Raw genomic sequence first — 21147 nt, forward strand, 5'->3', positions numbered from 1 at the left:
GCATTGTGTTAATAATATGCATAAAAAAGAAGAAAATGCAAAAACAAAACGGTAAAACGGTATGGTAGTGTCATTGTAGTGAAATAGAAGTAAAATAACAGTAAATTTACAGCAAAATGAAAGTAACATTGCAGTATAAAATGGTAGCTCGACAAATCGTGCTCATACACAGTTGACGTTGCACACATGTCACTTAAAGACTTCTTTAATTATAAAGAATATATGTGCCTACGTTTATTGAATTATCCTTTGCAATTTTGTTGTACTTTTTTTCACGTGCTCCAGTTCCATGTAAATAATCCATAATACGAATACAAGGAACGGGTTATAATGCGAAGGTGTATGCGATTTGTGCAGCGTTACTTTATGTAATTATCCATCCACCTATTAGCTTAAACATCCATTTATTATCTATCTCCTTATATATATATATATATATATATATATTTTAATTTTTATATATTTTTTTTTCCTTTCCACTTACCTAATTTACTTATCATCATCGTCGTCGTCTTCTTCCTCTTCCTCTTCCTCTTCGTCCTCGGCTTCTTCCTCTTCGTCATCGTCGTCTTCAGCTACGTATTCCTCTTCATCATCATCATCATCGTCATCAGCAACATACTCCTCTTCATCAGACTCAGATAACTCATCACCAAAGTCCTGTTTCTTATCAGTTACATTTGCATCATCTTGAATATTAATATTTTTACTTTTTAAAAATTCAAGCAAGGGTATATATTCACTTTTGTCTATATTAGTATACTCATAGCTTATTCCTCTTTTATGTTTTATAATAAGAGAAAAAAAACGATGCTGATTAATATTTCCAGTTCTCTGAAAACTTAAAGTAACAATATCTTCAAACGAAATTAAAATGACTGGTTTGACAATGAAGAGAAAATACTTATTTAATGGGTATAGTTGTCCACTGGCTGCTCTATAACTACATGTAATACCATGTTCATTTTTGGCAGTTCTATAATCCCCTGGAATGATAGCATTTTTTTTCACTAGTGAAGTAAAAAGTCTTGTAACAACATCGTAAGCTTTTCCTGAAATGGTTTTTTCAAGTTTATATTTTTTGATATCTTCATCATTTGCATTTATATCTAGATCCATATCATCATCACTGTTAAGTTGAATAAGTATAAATGGATATTCAGTTTGGCCTTGTTTCATTTTGTTATTTAGACTGAATATTAAAACATATTGATTTGAATTACTCTTTGGAACTAGTAACATCTTATTAATATTAGTATATTGAATAGTAAAATCATAAGACTTCCCATGTAATTTAAAGCTTCTAGCATACATTTCAACTTCATATCTCCCTCTTGGTACTAAAAGAGGAATATTAGATAAGGATGCAATACATTCACTTTTTGAGTCACTCATATTAACTTTTTCTAATAAATCATTTTTTAAATTCTGGAAATTTTGATTTTCATCATTTTCATGTGGATAATAAAAACGTATTTCTGACAACATATCTTCATTTGTTCTTTTATTTTCATCATTTTTTAATTCCATAGCAATATCTGTTTTTATTTGCACATTTAACTGATTAATATTATTAGTTGGAATACTGAATGCATATTTTTTGTCTATATCAAATGTTAAATGAGCATTCTCTAAATTAAATTCACCCCAATTCCATCCTTTTGTGGCTAGTTTTCGGCTAACTAATCTGACATTAAAATATTTCTGAAAATGTTGTGTTATTTCAGTAGTATTTCTATCTGGGAAACCATCAAAATATATAATTAAATTATCTTTATTTTCTTTGAATTTTAAATGTAATCTGTTATTATTGTAACTTGTCTTGATCCATTCCGCTTCACTAATATCACTACATTTGTATTGATACACATTATTTGTTTTCTTATTTTTCCATCCTAAAAATTCGTTAGACATTCTAAAGGACCCGTAATCACAACCCCCAAATCCCCTAATGTTACCAACTGATATTACGGGATTGCTACTGCTTGAACTGCTCTGGGCATTTTCTCCCATATTTCAGTCAACTAAGCAAAAAAAAAAAATAAGCAAGTGCTAATTTTACTAGACCAAGATAGATCAAGCTAATGCTACAAAAAAAAGAGTGTTCTCTCTTCGTTTGGATATACTCTTTTTAAATAAAAAAAAAAACTTATCGCGAATGTAGGGAAGGTCTGAACCCGTGCCTCTACACGTCTGTCACTCTGTCACTACACCTGCCTCTTTCCCTTTATTTAAAAAAAAAAATCCCTTCACAAATGCGTAAGCTACAAATGTATGTAAATTACCTCTATATGTGCTCCCCTCTTGGGAACTGTGAATTTTCCACATAAATCAAAAGATGTAGGAAATACCAATTTTCGGAAAAAAAAAAAAAAAAAGTTTCAATCTACGAGCATTCTGGAATATATTTTAAATGAATGCTCGTAAATGTTTACCTAATATATTTTCATGTACATACTGTGTTTATGTATACATATATATAGGTTCATATATATCAATATGTACATATGAATACGTACATATATATATATTCATTTAAATGTTCGCGTAGCGGTGCTTGTATATAAGCATGTACGTATTTATACACGCCCGTATGGCCTTCTATACTTCGTAAGGTACCAACATTTGACCTTTTAAATAAATCCTTAAAATTGCAACTGTAAATCACTATCACTTTATGAGTTAAATTCTTCTATTTCTGGAAAATAAGGTAATTTCGGATGCTTCACTAATTCTCTGTATAATTTTATAATTTTATTTTTTGCTATTTTTCTTTCTTAACTTTGCTTTTACCCATTTAACGGGAAACATCGATAGGCTAGCGTCAGCATAAAAAGAGTAAAGGTGTATCCGAAAAGGGAAATAAAAAAAAAATATAACAAAAACGAAAAATAAATGCGAGACCAGTACCTATGAAAGATATGATAATAATCAAGCCCAGAAACATTTATATGCATAATCGAAATATGAAGTATAATAAGAATGAAAAAAAATTAAATGACTTTAAAAAGATTAAGCACGATAAATCAGGAGTGGAATTAAAAAAAAAAAAAAAAAAAAAAAAAAAAAAAAAAAAGAGAAACAATAAAGGTATAAAAAAGCGCGAAGATGAAAATAAGAGAAAGCGGAAGGAGCAAAAGCTATATATTGTGCGGTTCGAGCCTATATGAAATATTCATATATATATAAAAAAGTATGAACACTTAGAAGTATGCCATTAAAAATAACAGCATACACTAGATAAAAAAAAAAAAAAAAAAAAAAAAATGGTAATATAACTGGAAGAAAAAGGAAGAAGAAGAAAATATCTCAAAAATGGTTTATGAAAAGAACATACGGAAATAAAATTGAAAAAAAACATCTCTGTGTGTATATACATAATATAGTATATAACTTAAAGTATTCGCGACTGATATTTTTTGTATAGCTGGTAATCATATTTAACCCTATCCACTCCTATATAAACAAGAACTTTTTCGATTAATGTATTAACATGCAAAATGAATGTGAAGAGCCAAATTCTATTACTTAAATTTGTGAGTAAATGACATAGAACATGTGAATAAATATGTACGCACAAATGTGTATATGTATGTTTATGTATAAGTAAATGTATGTGTATGTATGTGTATGTATGTGTATGTATGTGTATGTATGTGTATGTATGTGTATGTATGTGTATGTACGTGTATGTATGTGTATGTATGGGTATGCATATGTATGCATATGTATGTGTATGCATATGTATGTGTATGTATATGTATGTCCTTAAATAAGCCCACCTTTTTGTTATTGCTTTAATTTCATTTCTGGGTTATAATCAATTTAGTGTAACCAGAAATGAAAGCACGCAACTGCAAAACTTTTGAGAGCCATTTCTTCTAAAATATAGCTCATTTTACATACAAAACAACTTGGTGAATGAATAAAATAAAAAGAAAAAAGTTGTCTAGAGAAGAAAAGAGTTAATCCCTTCTTATTTTCATCTTTCTTATTTTCTATTTTATGTTGAGCACCTATATGAAATACCCCTTTACTTATATACACATATGCGCACATATTGTATACATACATAAGTGCACATTTTTATGAGACTGCAGCAGAGAGCAACATCGTATTTTTTATATCTCCTTTTACCCACATATCCACAAAAAAAAAAAAAAAAAAAAGAAAAAAGAAAAGTGGCCATTAATTATTTAATAACAAATCATACGTTAATTAGTTTCAGGAAAAGAAAAATATAACACATAATAAATGAGTAATAAATAAATAATAAAAGATAGACAAGAAATATATAAATAAAACAATATGACATGCATAATATAGAATAACGTACCATATTTCTGAGGCCGCGAACACTTGATAACTCAAAGAAAAAAAAAAAAATAAATAAAAAAAAAAATAAATAAAAAAAAAAAATAAGGGCACATATATTAAGGGAGGAGGCCTTATGAACGTATAGACTTATACCTACGTACTTATCTCTATAACGTAAACATTTATAGAGAGAAGAATTATGAGTAAAGAAAATTTTAATTCTTTTGTAATACGGCATGTGGTATAGGTATAAATGTAGGAAGTTAAAATTACGGTTCAAGATGTATGTATTATAACATGGATGTAAGTCTTATAGTATGCACGTAATATTATAGTATGCACGTAATATTATAGTATGCACGTAATATTATAGTATGCACGTAATATTATAGTATGCACGTAATATTATAGTATGCACGTAAGTATTATGGCATGCACGTAAGTATTATGGCATACATGTCCGTAAGTCTTTGTGTGTGAATATGCTGCTAACCCTTTTCAAAGGAACGCTTAGTTAATTTGCGTCGAAATCTCATCATAATTTGGAAATGCGCTTCATTATGCTTCCCTTCAATTAATGTATGCACAAATAAGTGTTAAAAGGATATACCAATTTAATATGGGTTATGGTGAATTTAATGCAGGTCCGTTTATCATTTATAATTATTATTTATTCTTATTTTTCTGTTGTGTTTGTAATGTAGTGTAATGTATTCTATTTTACTTACCTTTTTTTCTTTCTTTCTTTCTTTCTTTCTTTTTTTTTTTTTTGAATTATTCTTTAGATCACTTGTTCTTATACTTTTCAGCCTCGAAAATTTAGTGCGTGTTTGTTTTGTTTAACTTCGAGAAAAATATGAATGTATCTTCGAATTTTTTTTGTTTGTTCTCCCTCGTTTCTTATAGTAACGTTTTTATTTTTTAACGAAATTTTCATCTTGATCATTTAAATAAATTCCTAATTCTTTTAGGAGGTATTAGAAATATATGATATTAAAATTTTTTTTTTTTTTTTTGTTGTTAATTCTTTTCTCCATCAACGTATGCATTTTATTCTATTTCAGCTAGCTGTTCATATTTACCTTCTCCATTTGATCTTCATTTCATTTGTGCAATTTACTCCCTTTTATATCTTCTCCATTTTGTATATATTTCATTTGCCTGTATGTTAATTAGCGAAATGATTAATGTACAGAAAGACTATTTCACTCCTTTTTCATCATCTTGTGAAGTAGTACAATATGCATGTGAAAAATATCTCCTACTATAGCGCATTTCTTGTTCATATAGTTTTCTTTGTATGAAATTATTATTTAAATAGTGGTAATGAATTTCGGTCGCTTCTACAAACGTAACCTTTATCGTTGTGATAATCTTGAGCATATTTATTCTTATTTTATGACTGTCATGTCGTCATGCAATTTCAGAGCAGAAATATGTTCATCACGTCGTAACACCTACAAAAGTTGGTATATTATATTTCAGAGGGAGAAAATCCTTTTTTTTTCTTTTTTTTTGATACCTTATTTTTGCCACGATATATTGATAATCGATGAATAATTAAACATGTGCGCGGGTGTATGAACTAGTACTACTACTTCTACTGCTACTTCCACTGCTACTTCCACTGCTATTACCGCTTCTCGTATTTCTCATTCCATTACTATGTAAGCTTCCCTTTGGATGCAATAATGAAAGGTGGTATATGATTTTTAAAATATGCTGCACCTTATATCACATACCTATGTTCTTTCAGTCATGTTAATTATACATTTGTTATAGCGGTATTTTTCAAAGATAACTGTTTTTCTTTCTCTTTCGCTTTCTCCTTCTCTTTTTCTTTTCTTTTCTTTTTTTTTTTTCCCTATTCTGCGTAACCAGACTGAAGAAGATTGCACCCTCGGGATATCAGTTAGATAAGACTCCATATTGCCACATGTTTTTGCGTCTTCTAACATTCATCAAAATTTTCCTTTATTTCCATCTATTTTCGTAAATTTTCATTTATATTATTTTTGTTTATGTGTTGATTAAATTGTGCTTATTTGCTGGGAGAAGTACGATATATAAAAATTTTAATTATATTTTTTATTTTTAATTTAATTTTTAATTTTATTTTTCTATTTATTTTTTTTTATTTCCTCCTTTTTCAGTTTTGCGGGATATTGAGTGTTCATCATTTTTGTCTCTATAATTTGATAAATTACATCTTTACGTACAATAAGCTTGGAAGAACTATTATTATGACTGATATAGAAGGGTGCACAGAATGTTATTGGGTATGCAAATACTTCCGTTGTCTTTGTTCATACGTGGTCATGTGGGTATGCGGGAATGTAAACATTTGAACAAGTATATATCTATGCATGTATGTATATAATGTATACATGTGTACATGGGTGTGTTGCTTTAACAAACACAAAAGATCAACTGCATTTGTAGAGGCTGCTTTATCTTAATACAACATGTAATCAATGTAGCGTGTGTTATGGTAAAAATTTACGACAATTTTTTGGCACAACACTCGTACTATTACCAATAATGTTATAAGAAACCTGCACATTTGTTAGAAGATCATCGTTGTACGGGCGTAATATATGATTAGACAAAATTGCAGGAATAATATTTACTGTCCGAGTAATTTCTACCCTTACAACTGTTTTTTTGTTCTACGAAATTTTTGTAATCTACTTTGTTAGAAGAAAAGTATATAGATTTTTCTTCATTGATTAGTTCGTCATATGATAAAACTTTATCATTATTAAGTGTGCAATTTTTAGAATTATATTTCATATTTTTAAAAATATTCTTTTCATTGTTTTCATATATGTAAAACTCCTCAGTAGGATACTTAAAATTAATGATGTCATTTTTGAAAATATTTGAAATTATGTTTGGAGGGTTTTTCTTTTTTTCTTTTATTATATCAAGATTTCCTTTGTCAAACATTTTTTTTTTTTTGTTTTGTTTTGTGTTATTACTAGGATATACATTTTCATCCTTCATATAATATATCGGGGTTAACTGAGTTGTTTTCTTTGTTTTCTTTTTATTCTCTGAAAATATGGTATCAAAATTTAAGTAGTATTTTCTCATATAATGATTATCAACATTTAGAGGTAGTAAGTGGACATCTCTTTTGTTTGAATAATACATACTTTTTAATTTTAAATGATTGTTTCCATCATGCATATCACTACCTTGTTTATCTCTATCATTTTCGCTTGCATTATTATTATTATTATTATTATATGTACCGTTTGCGTATTCACCAATTTCTCCCTTAACATCCAGCTCTATGTTTCTTCTCAATTTTCTTTTTCCATTCTTATCACCATATGTTTCTTTCTGTTCGCTAGTAGATATAGGTAATATTAAGTTCTCACTGTAATTTTCATTGAGTTCGTGTTTTGGCAAGTTAGATTTGTCATCATTATTTAAGTCTTCTTCACATAGTAGTTTGCCATTATGTAATGCATTCTGAGCTATTTTATGTGCATTTGCTTCATCGCAATTTTTCGTCCCTTCATCATTTGGGCAGTAGTTACTATCTTTTTGATAGCAGTTACCATCACTTTGGCAGCAGTTACCATCACTTTGGCAGCAGTTACCATCACTTTGGCAGCAGTTACTGTCATTTTGATTGCGATTGTAATCCTTTTCTCTAATTTTTTCGTCCACTCCGTCAACCTTGTCATTTGTGCATGGATTTCTATTCCCGTCGTTATAGGAATCGTTTTCCTTTGTGCAATTTTCCATAATTGTAGTTTTATATTCCCTCTTATCCTTATTACTACAATAATTGAATATATTGAAATGTTTATCCTTATCTCTTTTCACGTTGTCTCTATGGCATTGCTTTAGTACATTAGCGTCTGTTGTACCACTGATATGTGTGTGTCTTTCCATTTTTTTCTTCTTATTCTTTATTATATTACTTCCTTCTACATGTTTAATATCATGATAACTCAATTTGTCTTTACTCCATTGCTCATTACTTAATACATTTGCATGTTCTTTTTTCTCTTCTTCTCCTGTTATTTCATGGTAAGTTAGATAGAATGTATTATTGTTCAATGATATGCCTTCACTATTATATGAAATTACTTTGTTAGATATTGCCTGCGACTGTTCCTTATCATTTACATTATTAGGGACGTTCAATAATGTACATTTAGCTAAATTGTAATCAGACAAAGAATCGGCAATATAATTATTAATTTTTTCAACTTGTCTGCTAAATAAATTGAAGCTGTTTTTCTTATTTTGACTGAATAACCTCCTCTTATTATAACGGCTATCTGAGAAGTTTTTGATTCTACTAAAAAGATGTAAGTTGTTTTGTAGTACTGTACTAGCCGAATTGCTTTTACTGTAATTATTATTGTTGTTATTATTGTTATTATTGTTGTTATTATTGTTATTATTGTTGTTATTATTGCTATTATTATTACCATTACAATTACTACTATTATTATTACCATTACAATTACTACTATTATTATTACCATTACAAGTACTACTATTATTATTACCATTACAATTACTACTATTATTATTACCATTACAATTACTACTATTATTATTACCATTACAATTACTACTATTATTATTACCATTACAATTACTACTACTATTATTATATTTTGAATGAACATTATGAACATACTCAGATTTATTCATTTTGATGAGTTCCTCTTCGCTGACCTTAATTGTACTATTGATAACATTTTCATTGTGAATGAGATTAGAAATGGCGTTTTCTTCCCTTTTTCGAGGGTTAATGCTTATTTCATTTTTTTCAATTAATGAACTGTTCACCTTTTCATTATTCGTTTTTTCAATGTCAACTATTTTTGCTTCTTGGTTGATCATGTTTTCTATTTTTATAGTATCAACAAGTTTGTCCTTCTTAACCTTCTTAACAATACATGTATCTTTTTTTTTTAAATTTAAATCGGAATCACTGTGTAAGTTCAACTTAGAATTGCCACACAGATTTGGTATAGCCACGTATTTGTATGGTTCATTACCTGTATTTTTATCGTTACTACTACTGCTGCTGCATTTTTGATTGCTACATTTTTCATCTCCTTTATTTGGTTGTATATGCTCATGTTCAAGACTTGTAATGGCAGAACATTCATCCAGTTTCTCGGAAGAAATTTTATTAACCGGGTTCGTGCAGTAGTTACTGCTGCTGTTGTTGTTGTTATTGCTATTGCTGTTATTTATGTTGGCGTTTCCTTTATTGCTCTTGTGCATGCTTGTGCAAACGCCTTTTTTTTCCCCCTCTATCGCTTCTTCTCCTTCGAGTGCCTGGGTAATTAGCTCTCCTTTTTGCTCTTGTGCGGAAATTGTTACCCCATATAGATACTTCTTACTGTATTCTTTTTTACTGCATATTTTTGTGCATTCATTTTTTGGAAAATTGGTAGTAAGTGCTTTATCATTCTGAACATTAGATGATGAGAGCGCATTATAATTAGTAACAGTATTCACATCGATATACTCTGATGTTCCCCTTCTGTATGAACAGTAATCATTTGCATACATAAAGTTAATGTTCTTGTAATTGCTGGCAGCAGAGCTGATTATATTTCCAGGTATAACATACGAAAATTCTTGTTTGGAATCATTCTTTTCGTTATATGAGTACCCAATGTACACTCCTTTATCATCATAGTAATAGTATTTGAACTGTTGAACATTATTAGGATTATCTTGTTTAATAGCAGATGTTATGTCGTTGTGGGGAATATACCTTTTATTTATAATTAGATTGTTATTGTTTAATAACGCACTTTTTGACTCACTAACACCATTCGCGCTAATCACGCTATTCGTACTGTTTGCGCTATTCGCACAGTTTATATTATGCGCGTACTTCACCCTGTACACATCGTTATCCTTACTTGTATGAACAACGTCATAGTTTTCATAATTTTTTAAGAGTGCATCAGAAAAATCGTTAGCTAAATTAATATGTTTATTTTTTAAGAAGTAACAATTTTCGAGTGAGTTATTATTTCTGATATGTAAAATATTGTCTTTACCAGGTTTCATGGGGCTGCTTTTTTCAGTGTACATATTGTTACTGCTATTACGATTACTATTAGAGTTGCTTTTACAATTGCTATTTCTGCTATTATTGTTATTACCGTTGTTACTGCTATTACTGCTATTATTGTTATTACCGTTGTTACTGCTATTACTGCTATTATTGTTATTACCGCTGTTACTGCTATTACTGCTATTATTGTTATTACCGTTGTTACTGCTATTACTGCTGTTATTGTTAACCTCAGCGCTGCTTTTGTTATTGCTCTTCATGTAAGTGTTAATGTTAGTGGTACTGCTATCACTGTTGTGAGTTATGTTATTGTTATTTTTAATTGCGTACAAATCGTATACGCCATTATATTCTCTAGCTAAACAAGTAGAAGAGATGTTGTTGTACGTCTCAAGGAGCATATATTTATTATCGATATACTTCGTTTCATTAGACTTACCACATTCAGAATAGTCACTCTTGTTATACCTACTGTTTATGTACATATTGTCAATAAGTTTACCATCGCAATATATTCTATCAACATAATTTTTATTAGCTTGTTCATTTTCTTTAATAATTCTTTCTATATACTTGCTATCCTCATAAGGTTTATTCATCTTTTCTTTGATTGCACTTGTTTGTTTGTTTTTCTTGTCCCGTAATATGTTCTTTTCAGAGATAATTTGTTCCTTTCGATTATTCGTTTCGTAAATGTTATTTTGATATGTAAGTATAATATCTTCATAGATTCGATTTTTGTCTGTGTTACCTGGATCCTCCTTGTAATGTTTTAATTGGTTGTAAATCAGTCCTTTATTATCATATATATAAAAATTTTTATTGTGATAGTTGCTTTTCGTTATATTCGAATTGTGCTCGTACAGGTGATACATTCTTCCTTTATCGTAAATAATGCTAGATCCTGTATTGGTTTTATTGGATGTATTGGTTATACTGGTTATATTGGTTTTATTGGATGTATTGATTACATTGGTTTTATTGGATGTATTGGTTATATTGGTTTTATTGGTTACATTGGTTTTATTGGCTATACTAGTTGTACTGGTTATATTGGTTTTATTGGCTATACTAGTTGTACTGGTTATATTGGTTTTATTGGTTACATTGGTTTTATTGGTTACATTGGTTTTATTGGTTACATTGGTTATATTGGTTGTGGTGGTATTGACACTGTTGTGTCTTTGACCACTGCTAAGGTGCGTAGTGCTGCTAATGTCGAAGTTGGAGGGGTTGATAATGTCGAAGTTGGAGGGGTTGATAATGTCGAAGTTGGAGGGGTTGATAATGTCAAAGTTCGTGGGGTATTTAACATCATAGTTGGTAGGACTCTTAATATCTAACTTGGCTGTGCCCCTATTTAGATACGTGGAAGGACCGTTACTTACGTTACTGGAAGTAACACTCGTATCTCCGTTGTTTGTGAAAGCTAGTTTCTTATATAAGTTGTAATACAAAATGTTGTTATTCGAATAAACAGGATAAGCGACGGTTGAAGAAATAGGAAAATTCATTTTTCTACTATTTATGTATGATATTTCTAATTTTTTCTTAGCTGTATCAGCTAACCATTCGTGGTTAATAACTTCATGAAGAGATAATCGATTTACAGGATTGATGTTAAGCATACCTGATAATAAATTTCTGGCATTCATAGAAATTTTATTAATTCTATTTTTGGGGAAAACAATTTTATTTTTTACGATTTCGTTATATGCTTCTTTAATATCTTTTTCCTCATTATCAAATGGGAGTAAACCAAATAACATAGCATACAATATAATACCTAGACTCCATATATCTGCTTTTTGACCGTCATATCCTTTTTTATTGTTACATCCTAATACTTCAGGTGCAGCATAACTTAACGTACCAACAATATCATAATGTAATTTATTTTTTTCATTGAAACAACAAGCCCCAAAATCTCCAATTTTCAATTCATATTCTGAACATGAAGGTAGCTTACCTATTCTAATTAATGTTTTCTCTTTTTGATTCAATTGCTTTTTACATAAAAAAATATTTTCAGGTTTTAAGTCTCTATGTGCTATGTTATTTTCGTGCATGTACTTGAGTCCTTCAACAATTTTTCTAAAAAAGTACTGCGCACTTAACTCCTCCAAATGCAGCTTCTGCGGATTGGGTAAAGTTGATTGGTCGTGTGTGAAACATTGAGGCGTAGTCAGTGCAGGTAAAGGCATATATATATATATATGCACAAACATACACATACATACACATACATACACATACATACACATGTGCAAAACTCTCCTTATTACATTTCTAACGTAGGATATTAAGTCTCCCCCGTCACAGTACTCCATTATCTGAATAATCTTCTCTTTTGTTTCAAGAATGTTTATTGTTTTTACAACATATGGATGATTCATTTTACAAGAAACTTTTATCTCCTCCTTTAATTTTTTATATAGTCCTAAATCCCCTTGTACCGTAGATTTATCAATAGCTTTTGCAGCTACGAGTGTGTCTGTATTTCGCGCAATACATCATTTATGGGTATATTGAAAATTTATAGAGCGCAGCGCGAACACGAGCATATGTGCGCTGATACATATACACATACTTTTAGGAATATATATATACGTGTATATTCACATAGGCATATATATATATGCGTATAATCATATAAGAATATATATATAAACGCATATGTACATATAGAAATATATATATAAACGCATATATACATATAGAAATATATATATATACGCATATATGCATATAGGAATATATGCATATTTTTATATATAGATACATATATGCTTGTACTGAAACATGAACGCAAGCGCAAATGAAAGTGCAAGTGTAAGAGTGAACCTGTGGTCTTGTCTAAGGCTAGGTGGACTTGTCCGACAGAACCTGTGTTTATTTTTTCCAAAATAATATAATTCTTCATGTGGTAGTACTGTAAAGAATCACACAGTTTCTTCTTCGAATATCTCGCTTGTATTTTTTTCCCGCTAGAAATTAACACATTAAATAGTTGTTGTCCTTTAGCTAGACCTCTAGACATAACATTGTCAATGTGTTCCCCCCACTGCAAATATTCTGTTTTTTTAACTTAAAAAAAAAAAAAAATATTTGTAAAATGTGAGTATAATTTGAATGAGACGTTATACGATTCATAGCCATTGTTCTTGCATAGTCACTGTGACTGTATTGTTATTTCAATTATTTTTTTTTTTTTTTGAGCGACTGTTTCTGCTTCCGCTTCCAGCTTTTGTTATACTTTATTCTACGTTACCTTATTTTGTTTTATTTTTTATGTTTTATTTATTATTATTTTTTTTACCTGCTATGAAGTCTATAAGACTTCTCATTTGAGGAATTGACGAATGGTAGAGCTTTAAAAACTGGGAATACAATTACAAAATATGAATAATTTTAAAAGAATGATCAATGAAAATGAAAAAAAAAAAAAAAAAAAAAAAGGAGAGAAAGATAACTATCTATCTAGATAGATAAAGGGAGAGCAACTGGTAGAGAGAAAAACGTATTAAAAATGATGTACACATTTGCTACAGTAATGGAAGGTTGTAAATATCTTTCGTCCCAAAGAATTATTATAAAATATAGGAGTTTTAAAAAAGTAAAATTAATTTATTTCCATCCTTTTTAATCTAACCTGCCAAATAAGAAAGACATTTTCTGTCAGTTCTAAATCTGCGTCTGTTATTGATTCGACTTGAGGAATCGATCGAAGTTCCCTGTCCCATTCATTTCTCCATTTGGCATTCGTCAGCATCATAAAATAAAAAAGTTAAACGGATAAGCGCATACACAGACAAACAAGCAAATAAACATACACACAAATACACAAAAAGGGAGAGAAAAAAAAGCTAGTTAGGAAAAAAAAAAAAAAAAGAGATAGTCAAATACGAGGAAAAGTTAACAAAAATATAAATTGAGGGAAGATGCAAATATATACAAAGATAGGTACAAATTGGCCAAAACAAATGTTAACAACAGTGAGAAAAACAAAAAAAATAAAATAAAAGGAAACAAAGAAAAACAAAATAAGACTAAGCAAGACAAAACAAAATAAGACTAAGCAAGACAAAACAAAATAAGACTGAACAAAACTAAACAAAATAAGACTGAACAAAACTAAACAAAATAAGACTGAACAAAACTAAACAAAATAAGACTGAACAAAACTAAACAAAATAAGACTGAACAAAACTGAACAAAATAAGAGTGAAATAAACAAAACAAAATAAAGCCGAATGTAATAAAAACGCCTATAAATATACCCTCATATAGAAAATAAAATATTTGTGGATATGTCCTAACTATGTCTCATTTTTAATTATGAAAATTGTTTGAAAGGCAAAAAAAAAAAAAAAAAAAAAAAAAATTTTCAATGAATATTATAAACAACATTTTAAGCAAAATAAAAAAATAATAATCCTACTTACAACAATGATATAATATAAGAATAAAACAAAAATAGACAAATGTTACATGTTTGCAGAAATGTAAACAATGCAGTTTATGACAACTTATGATTTAATTAAATGTTATGTGAAACTACTCTGGGTTTCAAATTTTAATTTCTTTTACGAAAATTAGAAGAATATTGAACATACATGTAACTCTTTTTTGGTACTTCCAAGTTTGGAAAACGAAAGAAAAAAGAACTAAAAATGAAATAGAAAAATAAACTAAACAAGGAACAAATAAAGGAACAAAAAAGATGAGTAGTACATGGTCTCTTTTTAAAGAGCTCAGAACATTCTTAATGGTGTGTGTACATTTTTTTTTTATCCTTTTGAAGAGTATGCAGTCATTTTTTTTGGATTTTGTATTGACAGAAAAAAACAAAGCAAAGCATGGCAAAAAAAAACAAAGATAAACAAAAATAAAGATAAGCAAAAATATTCCAAGATAAAATAAAGAATGGTTCATGAAAATGTGTACTTTATTTTATTTTCCTTAATACAAAATAGTAAAAGAAAAAAGAAAATTAGTTGTGCACATGCGTATTATTTATTATTATTTTTTTTGTTTTTTGTTCGTTTGTAACCTTAAACGGCATTTGCATAGTCATGTGTGTATGTAGCTCGTGTGATAAAAACGAACTGTTATATTGCTATATATATAAGTGTTCGAATATGTAAAATAAAACAGCTGTAAAGACGATTTTAACGTTAAAAAAATAAAATAAAAATAAAAAAATATTCTTTGTATATGTAAAAACATGTCTTGTAAAGAAAAAAAAAAATTTATTTTTAGACTCATACATTTGTTATATGTTTACGAATCATAAAGAATACAACTAAAAGGTAAAAAACAGGATTAGTTGTATTTACTGAAAAGACTGAATAAAAGGTTATACAAACATAATAAAATTTTGCACAGAAAAAATGTAGCAAAATATTTTGACTTTATTTTCATAATTACGCGCTTTCTTTTTGTTCTTATTAATTCCCTTTTTTTCTTTTTTTTTTTTTTACAACTGTAAATAATTAAAGCATACATTTTTGCGTAAAAAAATATTTCAAACATAAAAAAGGAGATAGACACACTTAAAATTAAAATATTGACACAACTAGCAATATTTGAACTTGAAAACAAACTCTGACACATTTAATCTAGCGGAAATTTTATTATACCATTAAAAAAACTTGACTCATTTTTATTTATTGATGTATTTATAATGCTACTACCTTAAGTGACTCAAAAGATGTTCATATATTATTTCCTCTTCGTGGAATATAGTATATTATTTTTACTAAACCTTATGTATTTTTTAATGCACTTTTTTGCAGCTCTTAATAGGAAAGCCATTCGTGTGAGATATGATTTATTTAGTCAAGTGAACAAACAGCTGTGTGCATATTCCTATTATACATTACAAATTACAAAATATAAAATACATATTACATATATATGTTCATGATGCGCATGGGAACAAGTTGGTAACGAGGGAGCTACGCAGGAAAAGGATAAACGGGGAATACATTATTTTCACTCTCCGACAGCGCAATATATGTATACGTACATACTTACATATATACCTGCATTTATATGTGAGCGCATTAAGTTTCATCCTTCCTGGGTAACGATTACAAGAACTCATTAGACAAATATGGTAAGGAAAAAAATGTAGTAAAAGGAAGTCGTAACTACACAAAACAAGCGCACAAGACAAACGAAATGGTAGAAGGTGGCAATTTTAACATAGAAAATACGACCATGATATATGGAATAATCAGATTTAATCTCATTTTTTAAATGATACTAATTCCTTCGAATGCGATCGAAAAAGCATTCATAATGATTTAGTATGGTAAATACATTTTTAACAAAATGAAGATTTGTTTTCTATTCGAATAGTAATGTTTTCATATTTTATTCAATATACCGCTGTTTGTGTGTCATACTGTCCTTTACTTTCCCTTCTTTACCTTTCCTTTCCTGCTTCTTTTTTTTCTTTTTTTTTTTTTTTTCTTATGGTCGATTTGGCTTAAATCTCCCAATATTTTGCTAAACAGCATTACAAAAGTTTTAAATTAATTTATGTTCTTGTTCCATTTATTCCAATTAATTTTTTTTTTATATTTTTTTAAAATCATTTCAATTCGAGATACAAAGGGAACAAATGTTTTTCAAAATATTGGTATAAGAAAAAAAAAAAAAAAAAAATTTTGTTAGCTTTGAAAATAGATACAAAAAGGGATTCAATATATGACAGTAACTCGGCTTAACCTTTTGGAATTAAATAAATGCTTACTAAATGAAATAAACATATAAGAATTTTCAATGTGTAGATATAATCCCTAATTATAACTACAACAATTTGTTATATTCACCCATCCTCTATTATTCTAACAAAATTTTCAAGAATATACGAAGATAGTATTTACTTCTAATCATACTGTACATGCATATCCATTCTATATATACAAACACAGATGCATATACATATACAAATGCGTATACACGCGTATCCTTAACAGCCACTGTAGAACTAATAAATATATATATATATGTGTGTACCCCCTTTAACCATATATTCGCTGAGGCTTCCCCATGGTACTTTTAATGTGCAACGTTCTGATGTTTTGCCAATTTTTCTTTAGGAGGGAGACTAAAAAGTTAATTGCATGCACAATATTCGATCTTAATTCTTCTTCTTTTAAATTAGCGTGACCAACAGGTACACCCATACATAAAACTTTTTTTAGTTGGAATTTAATAGATGATTTTAATTCAAGAATCTTATCATTAATTTTATCATTATGAGTAATTAAGGAAGGAAATTTTCCTGCTTTGTTTAAACCTGGACCTAGTAATTTTGGAATTTGTGGTAAAATTACCTGACTAGCTAAAAATGCATCATATTTTTTGGCTAATTTTTTGACTAATGTTTTATCTTTATTTAATTTTTTCATAGCTTCTATGTCCATGTAATCTAATTCTAACTTTTGAGCTTCTTCAACATGTACAGCATCTCCTAATATGCAAACTTTTAACTTTTTTCTTACTTCATTTGACAGTCGAACTGTACCCGAAAAACGTTTATCTCTTTGTGTGTCGTAATCTTTCAGCCCTATTTGCAGTTCAATTGTTTCCACGAATTTTCTCTTTTTTTGTCTTGTTCCTTCGAACACATCAGCAATAGCTTTTTTAAGTAAATCTTGGTTTAATTTGCTGAAAAGTGGGGTAAGGTAACGGTGAAATGTGAATGATAAAATATAAACCGTTACACAAATAGAGTGGAATATATATATATGGGATTACGGAAAAATGGGAAAAAATAAAATAAAAATAAAAGATATGAATGAAATGGAAAAAATGCAAGAAATTTATATATTATGTTCCTCATTATACTACAATTCCTCATGATTCAAAACACAAGGTCCTCAAACGAGAAGCGTTTTAAAAATGACAAATACTCGCCGATTAAAAAATATACGTAAACAAGTGTACATTTAATATATATTCAAAGGCAAAAAAATGCAACTATAATATGTTATTTTGTTTTTTCTCAAATGTAAGCATAGTGGAGCAGAGAAACAAAAAAAAATGTACATACGCAAACGTACACATATAGATGCAGCACGAACTGAATAAACTTTATAAACTATTTTTATGTACGCTTTTCATATATATGTACTGTGCTGAACAAACAGATTATTAACTCTCTTTTTAAATATATTATTACCTCATGGTGTAAATGAAATATTAAAAAATAATACGTTTTTATAATTTAAGGGAGTGTATCTTCTAGTTTTTTTTTTTTTTTTTTTTTTTTTACAGTAAAATAAAACCTCCAACGTTAACGTCTTTCAGAGTAAAAATAAAAAGCGTCAATTTAATTATGTAAAAATTAATAAGCCAGAATGTAATTATTTACATCTATCTTTTCAAAGATAATGAACGATGTACATATAATGAATAAATATAATTAATTTTGGAATTTATATGTTAATATTGAAAAAAAAATTATGTACATTATGAATTTTTACTTCAGCAATAACAAAAATATAACCTTGTATTTTTAATGAAATGTTATATATTATTATAAAAAAAAAAAAAAAAATGAGTAAAAAAATGAAAAAATTCGTTAAAATCATTTTGTAATTTGTGCGTATTACAATATGTATATACATGTAAATATTTACATATATATATGAATATACATACATATATCTTGATATATACGCATAATAACATGAGCTAACATGTAAACATAAAAAAAATAAAGTAGGAAAAAAAAGGAGGGCACTAAAGTAAAATCAGAGAGTAAGGAGTACTCATTTTTACATCCTCCTAGTTTAAATCTTCAAATATAAACTTGGTAGTTCGTATGTTTTTATACATACATACATATGTACAATTATAAATATATTTATACATACATATGTTTATACATATGCACAATTATAAATATATTTATACATACATACGTTTATACATATGCACAATTATAAATATATTTATACATACATACGTTTATACATATGCACAATTATAAATATATTTATACATACATACGTTTATACATATGCACAATTATAAATATATTTATACATACATACGTTTATACATATGCACAATTATAAATATATTTGTACATACATACGTTTATACATATATATATATATATATGTTTATATGTAAATATAGGTTATTTTAAAGAAAATGAGTATCATTTGTTATGCACAATGATCTATGTACCTAGTTACGGTGTGGCATTAAAAAAAACAAAATAAAATTAAATAAAATAAAACAAGTTAAAACTAAAATAATTTATTGGAAATCTTGTGCAAAATAATTACATGTATTTTTATGAGAATTAACCGTTCATATGTTTGTGTTAAATATTTACTATATGTATACATGTATTATGTATATTTTAACTTTTTGCCATTTATTGATATGAGATTTTCCTATATTGAAGCTTCATGAAGATGTAATTGACAATGTATCTTAGTTATTAAATATAATATATGAAAAAAAAAAAAAAAAAAAAAAAAGAGAAATTATTAATAGTTAATAATATCTTAAATAATGAAAAAAGTATATGGTATAGACTTTTTTGTATTTTTTAAAGCTAATTTATTAACTCTTTTTTCACGGCATATTTTACTCTACATTTTACACCTTTTATTACATATTTTATTATATACTTTATTATACACTTTATTTTACACTTTATTTTACACTTTATTTTACATTTAACGACGCGTTTTATTATACATTTTACTGCACATTTTATTTTAAATAATAAAAAAATAGACCAGTTATAATAAGAGAACATTTATTTAAATATAGAACCAAAATGTATAAACAATGGTGAAATAATAATTATAATGTTTCATGATCATATAACCGACCATCCTTTCCTTAATAGTACAATAAGTACGACATACTGTAATGTATTTGTAATTGGATGCATTTGTACAATACGTTCAAACGAATATAAAGCAATATCTTAATAATAATAAAAAATTTTAAAATGAAAAAAAAAAGTGCATTTTTTTTTTTTTTTTTTTTTTTTTGAGTATGGGATTTCAAAGTTCTATATATGTTATAATTTTATAACATATCATATTATATTTATTAAATAACATATACCTTAATTCTTTATATTCTCTTATATAAAAAATTATTTTTCCCAATACACAATGAAATGTACATCAGTGAGTCCTTTGTGTATATATGTATAAATAACTATGTAATATGTTAGGAAATGAATAATTATGTTGAAATTTTAAATGGGTTACGGTATAAAAAAAAAAAATTGAACGAAAGTTATGTGAAAGTTATGCGAAAAATAAATCAAATAAAAAAAATAAAAAGGATGAACGGTAACATATTTTTCAACTTATGTTTTATTGTAAATTGGCAGTCGTTAATTATAACGGTGGAATAATGAATTATGATCGTACAAAAGCTACACAACCTTTTCAACAACATACAGAAGATGCCTTAAAAAAATGAACACTAACCGTATATATTTTTATAAGTACTTACTTAATATGAGTATATATATAGCATGCACATATATATAAAGGACAAATAAGTCATAAAACTTCTAATATTATTGCTCTAGCGTATATGAGATGGTAAAAATATTATATATTCCATTAAAAAAGGAAATTAAATTAAAAAAAAAAATTTTTTTTTTTCCCCCACATTTTTTATATGATTGCAAATATTGCATACAATAATTTTAAGTAAATAATTATTAAATAATTATGCACAGCGCAATGTACTGT

At 27.8% G+C, this 21147-nt stretch overlaps 4 protein-coding genes across 4 annotated transcripts; all 4 read right to left on the bottom strand.

Annotated features, from left to right (window-relative positions):
- Positions 1-489: 489 nt before the first annotated feature.
- MKS88_004663 (FACT complex subunit SSRP1) lies at positions 490-2013 on the bottom strand (the record flags this gene model as incomplete). Its single annotated transcript, XM_067217859.1, has 1 exon — positions 490-2013. The coding sequence occupies one exon, from the start codon at positions 2011-2013 to the stop codon at positions 490-492; it is 1524 nt and encodes a 507-aa protein (XP_067072245.1).
- A 3695-nt stretch (positions 2014-5708) lies between these two features.
- MKS88_004664 (uncharacterized protein) lies at positions 5709-6275 on the bottom strand (the record flags this gene model as incomplete). Its single annotated transcript, XM_067217860.1, has 3 exons — positions 5709-5774; positions 5884-5994; positions 6120-6275. 3 exons carry the CDS (start codon positions 6273-6275, stop codon positions 5709-5711), a joined length of 333 nt encoding a protein of 110 aa, XP_067072246.1.
- Positions 6276-6918: 643 nt separating this feature from the next.
- On the bottom strand, positions 6919-14165 carry MKS88_004665 (serine/threonine protein kinase; the record flags this gene model as incomplete). The annotated part of the gene is made up of 5 exons (XM_067217861.1): positions 6919-12525; positions 12685-12884; positions 13235-13477; positions 13710-13770; positions 14043-14165. The coding sequence occupies 5 exons, from the start codon at positions 14163-14165 to the stop codon at positions 6919-6921; spliced, it is 6234 nt and encodes a 2077-aa protein (XP_067072247.1).
- Positions 14166-17424: 3259 nt separating this feature from the next.
- On the bottom strand, positions 17425-18592 carry MKS88_004666 (60S ribosomal protein L1; the record flags this gene model as incomplete). Its single annotated transcript, XM_067217862.1, has 2 exons — positions 17425-18073; positions 18588-18592. The coding sequence occupies 2 exons, from the start codon at positions 18590-18592 to the stop codon at positions 17425-17427; spliced, it is 654 nt and encodes a 217-aa protein (XP_067072248.1).
- Positions 18593-21147: the final 2555 nt, after the last annotated feature.

Source organism: Plasmodium brasilianum, chromosome 12 (genome assembly GCF_023973825.1).
Source record: "Plasmodium brasilianum strain Bolivian I chromosome 12, whole genome shotgun sequence".
Lineage (NCBI taxonomy): Eukaryota > Apicomplexa > Aconoidasida > Haemosporida > Plasmodiidae > Plasmodium > Plasmodium brasilianum.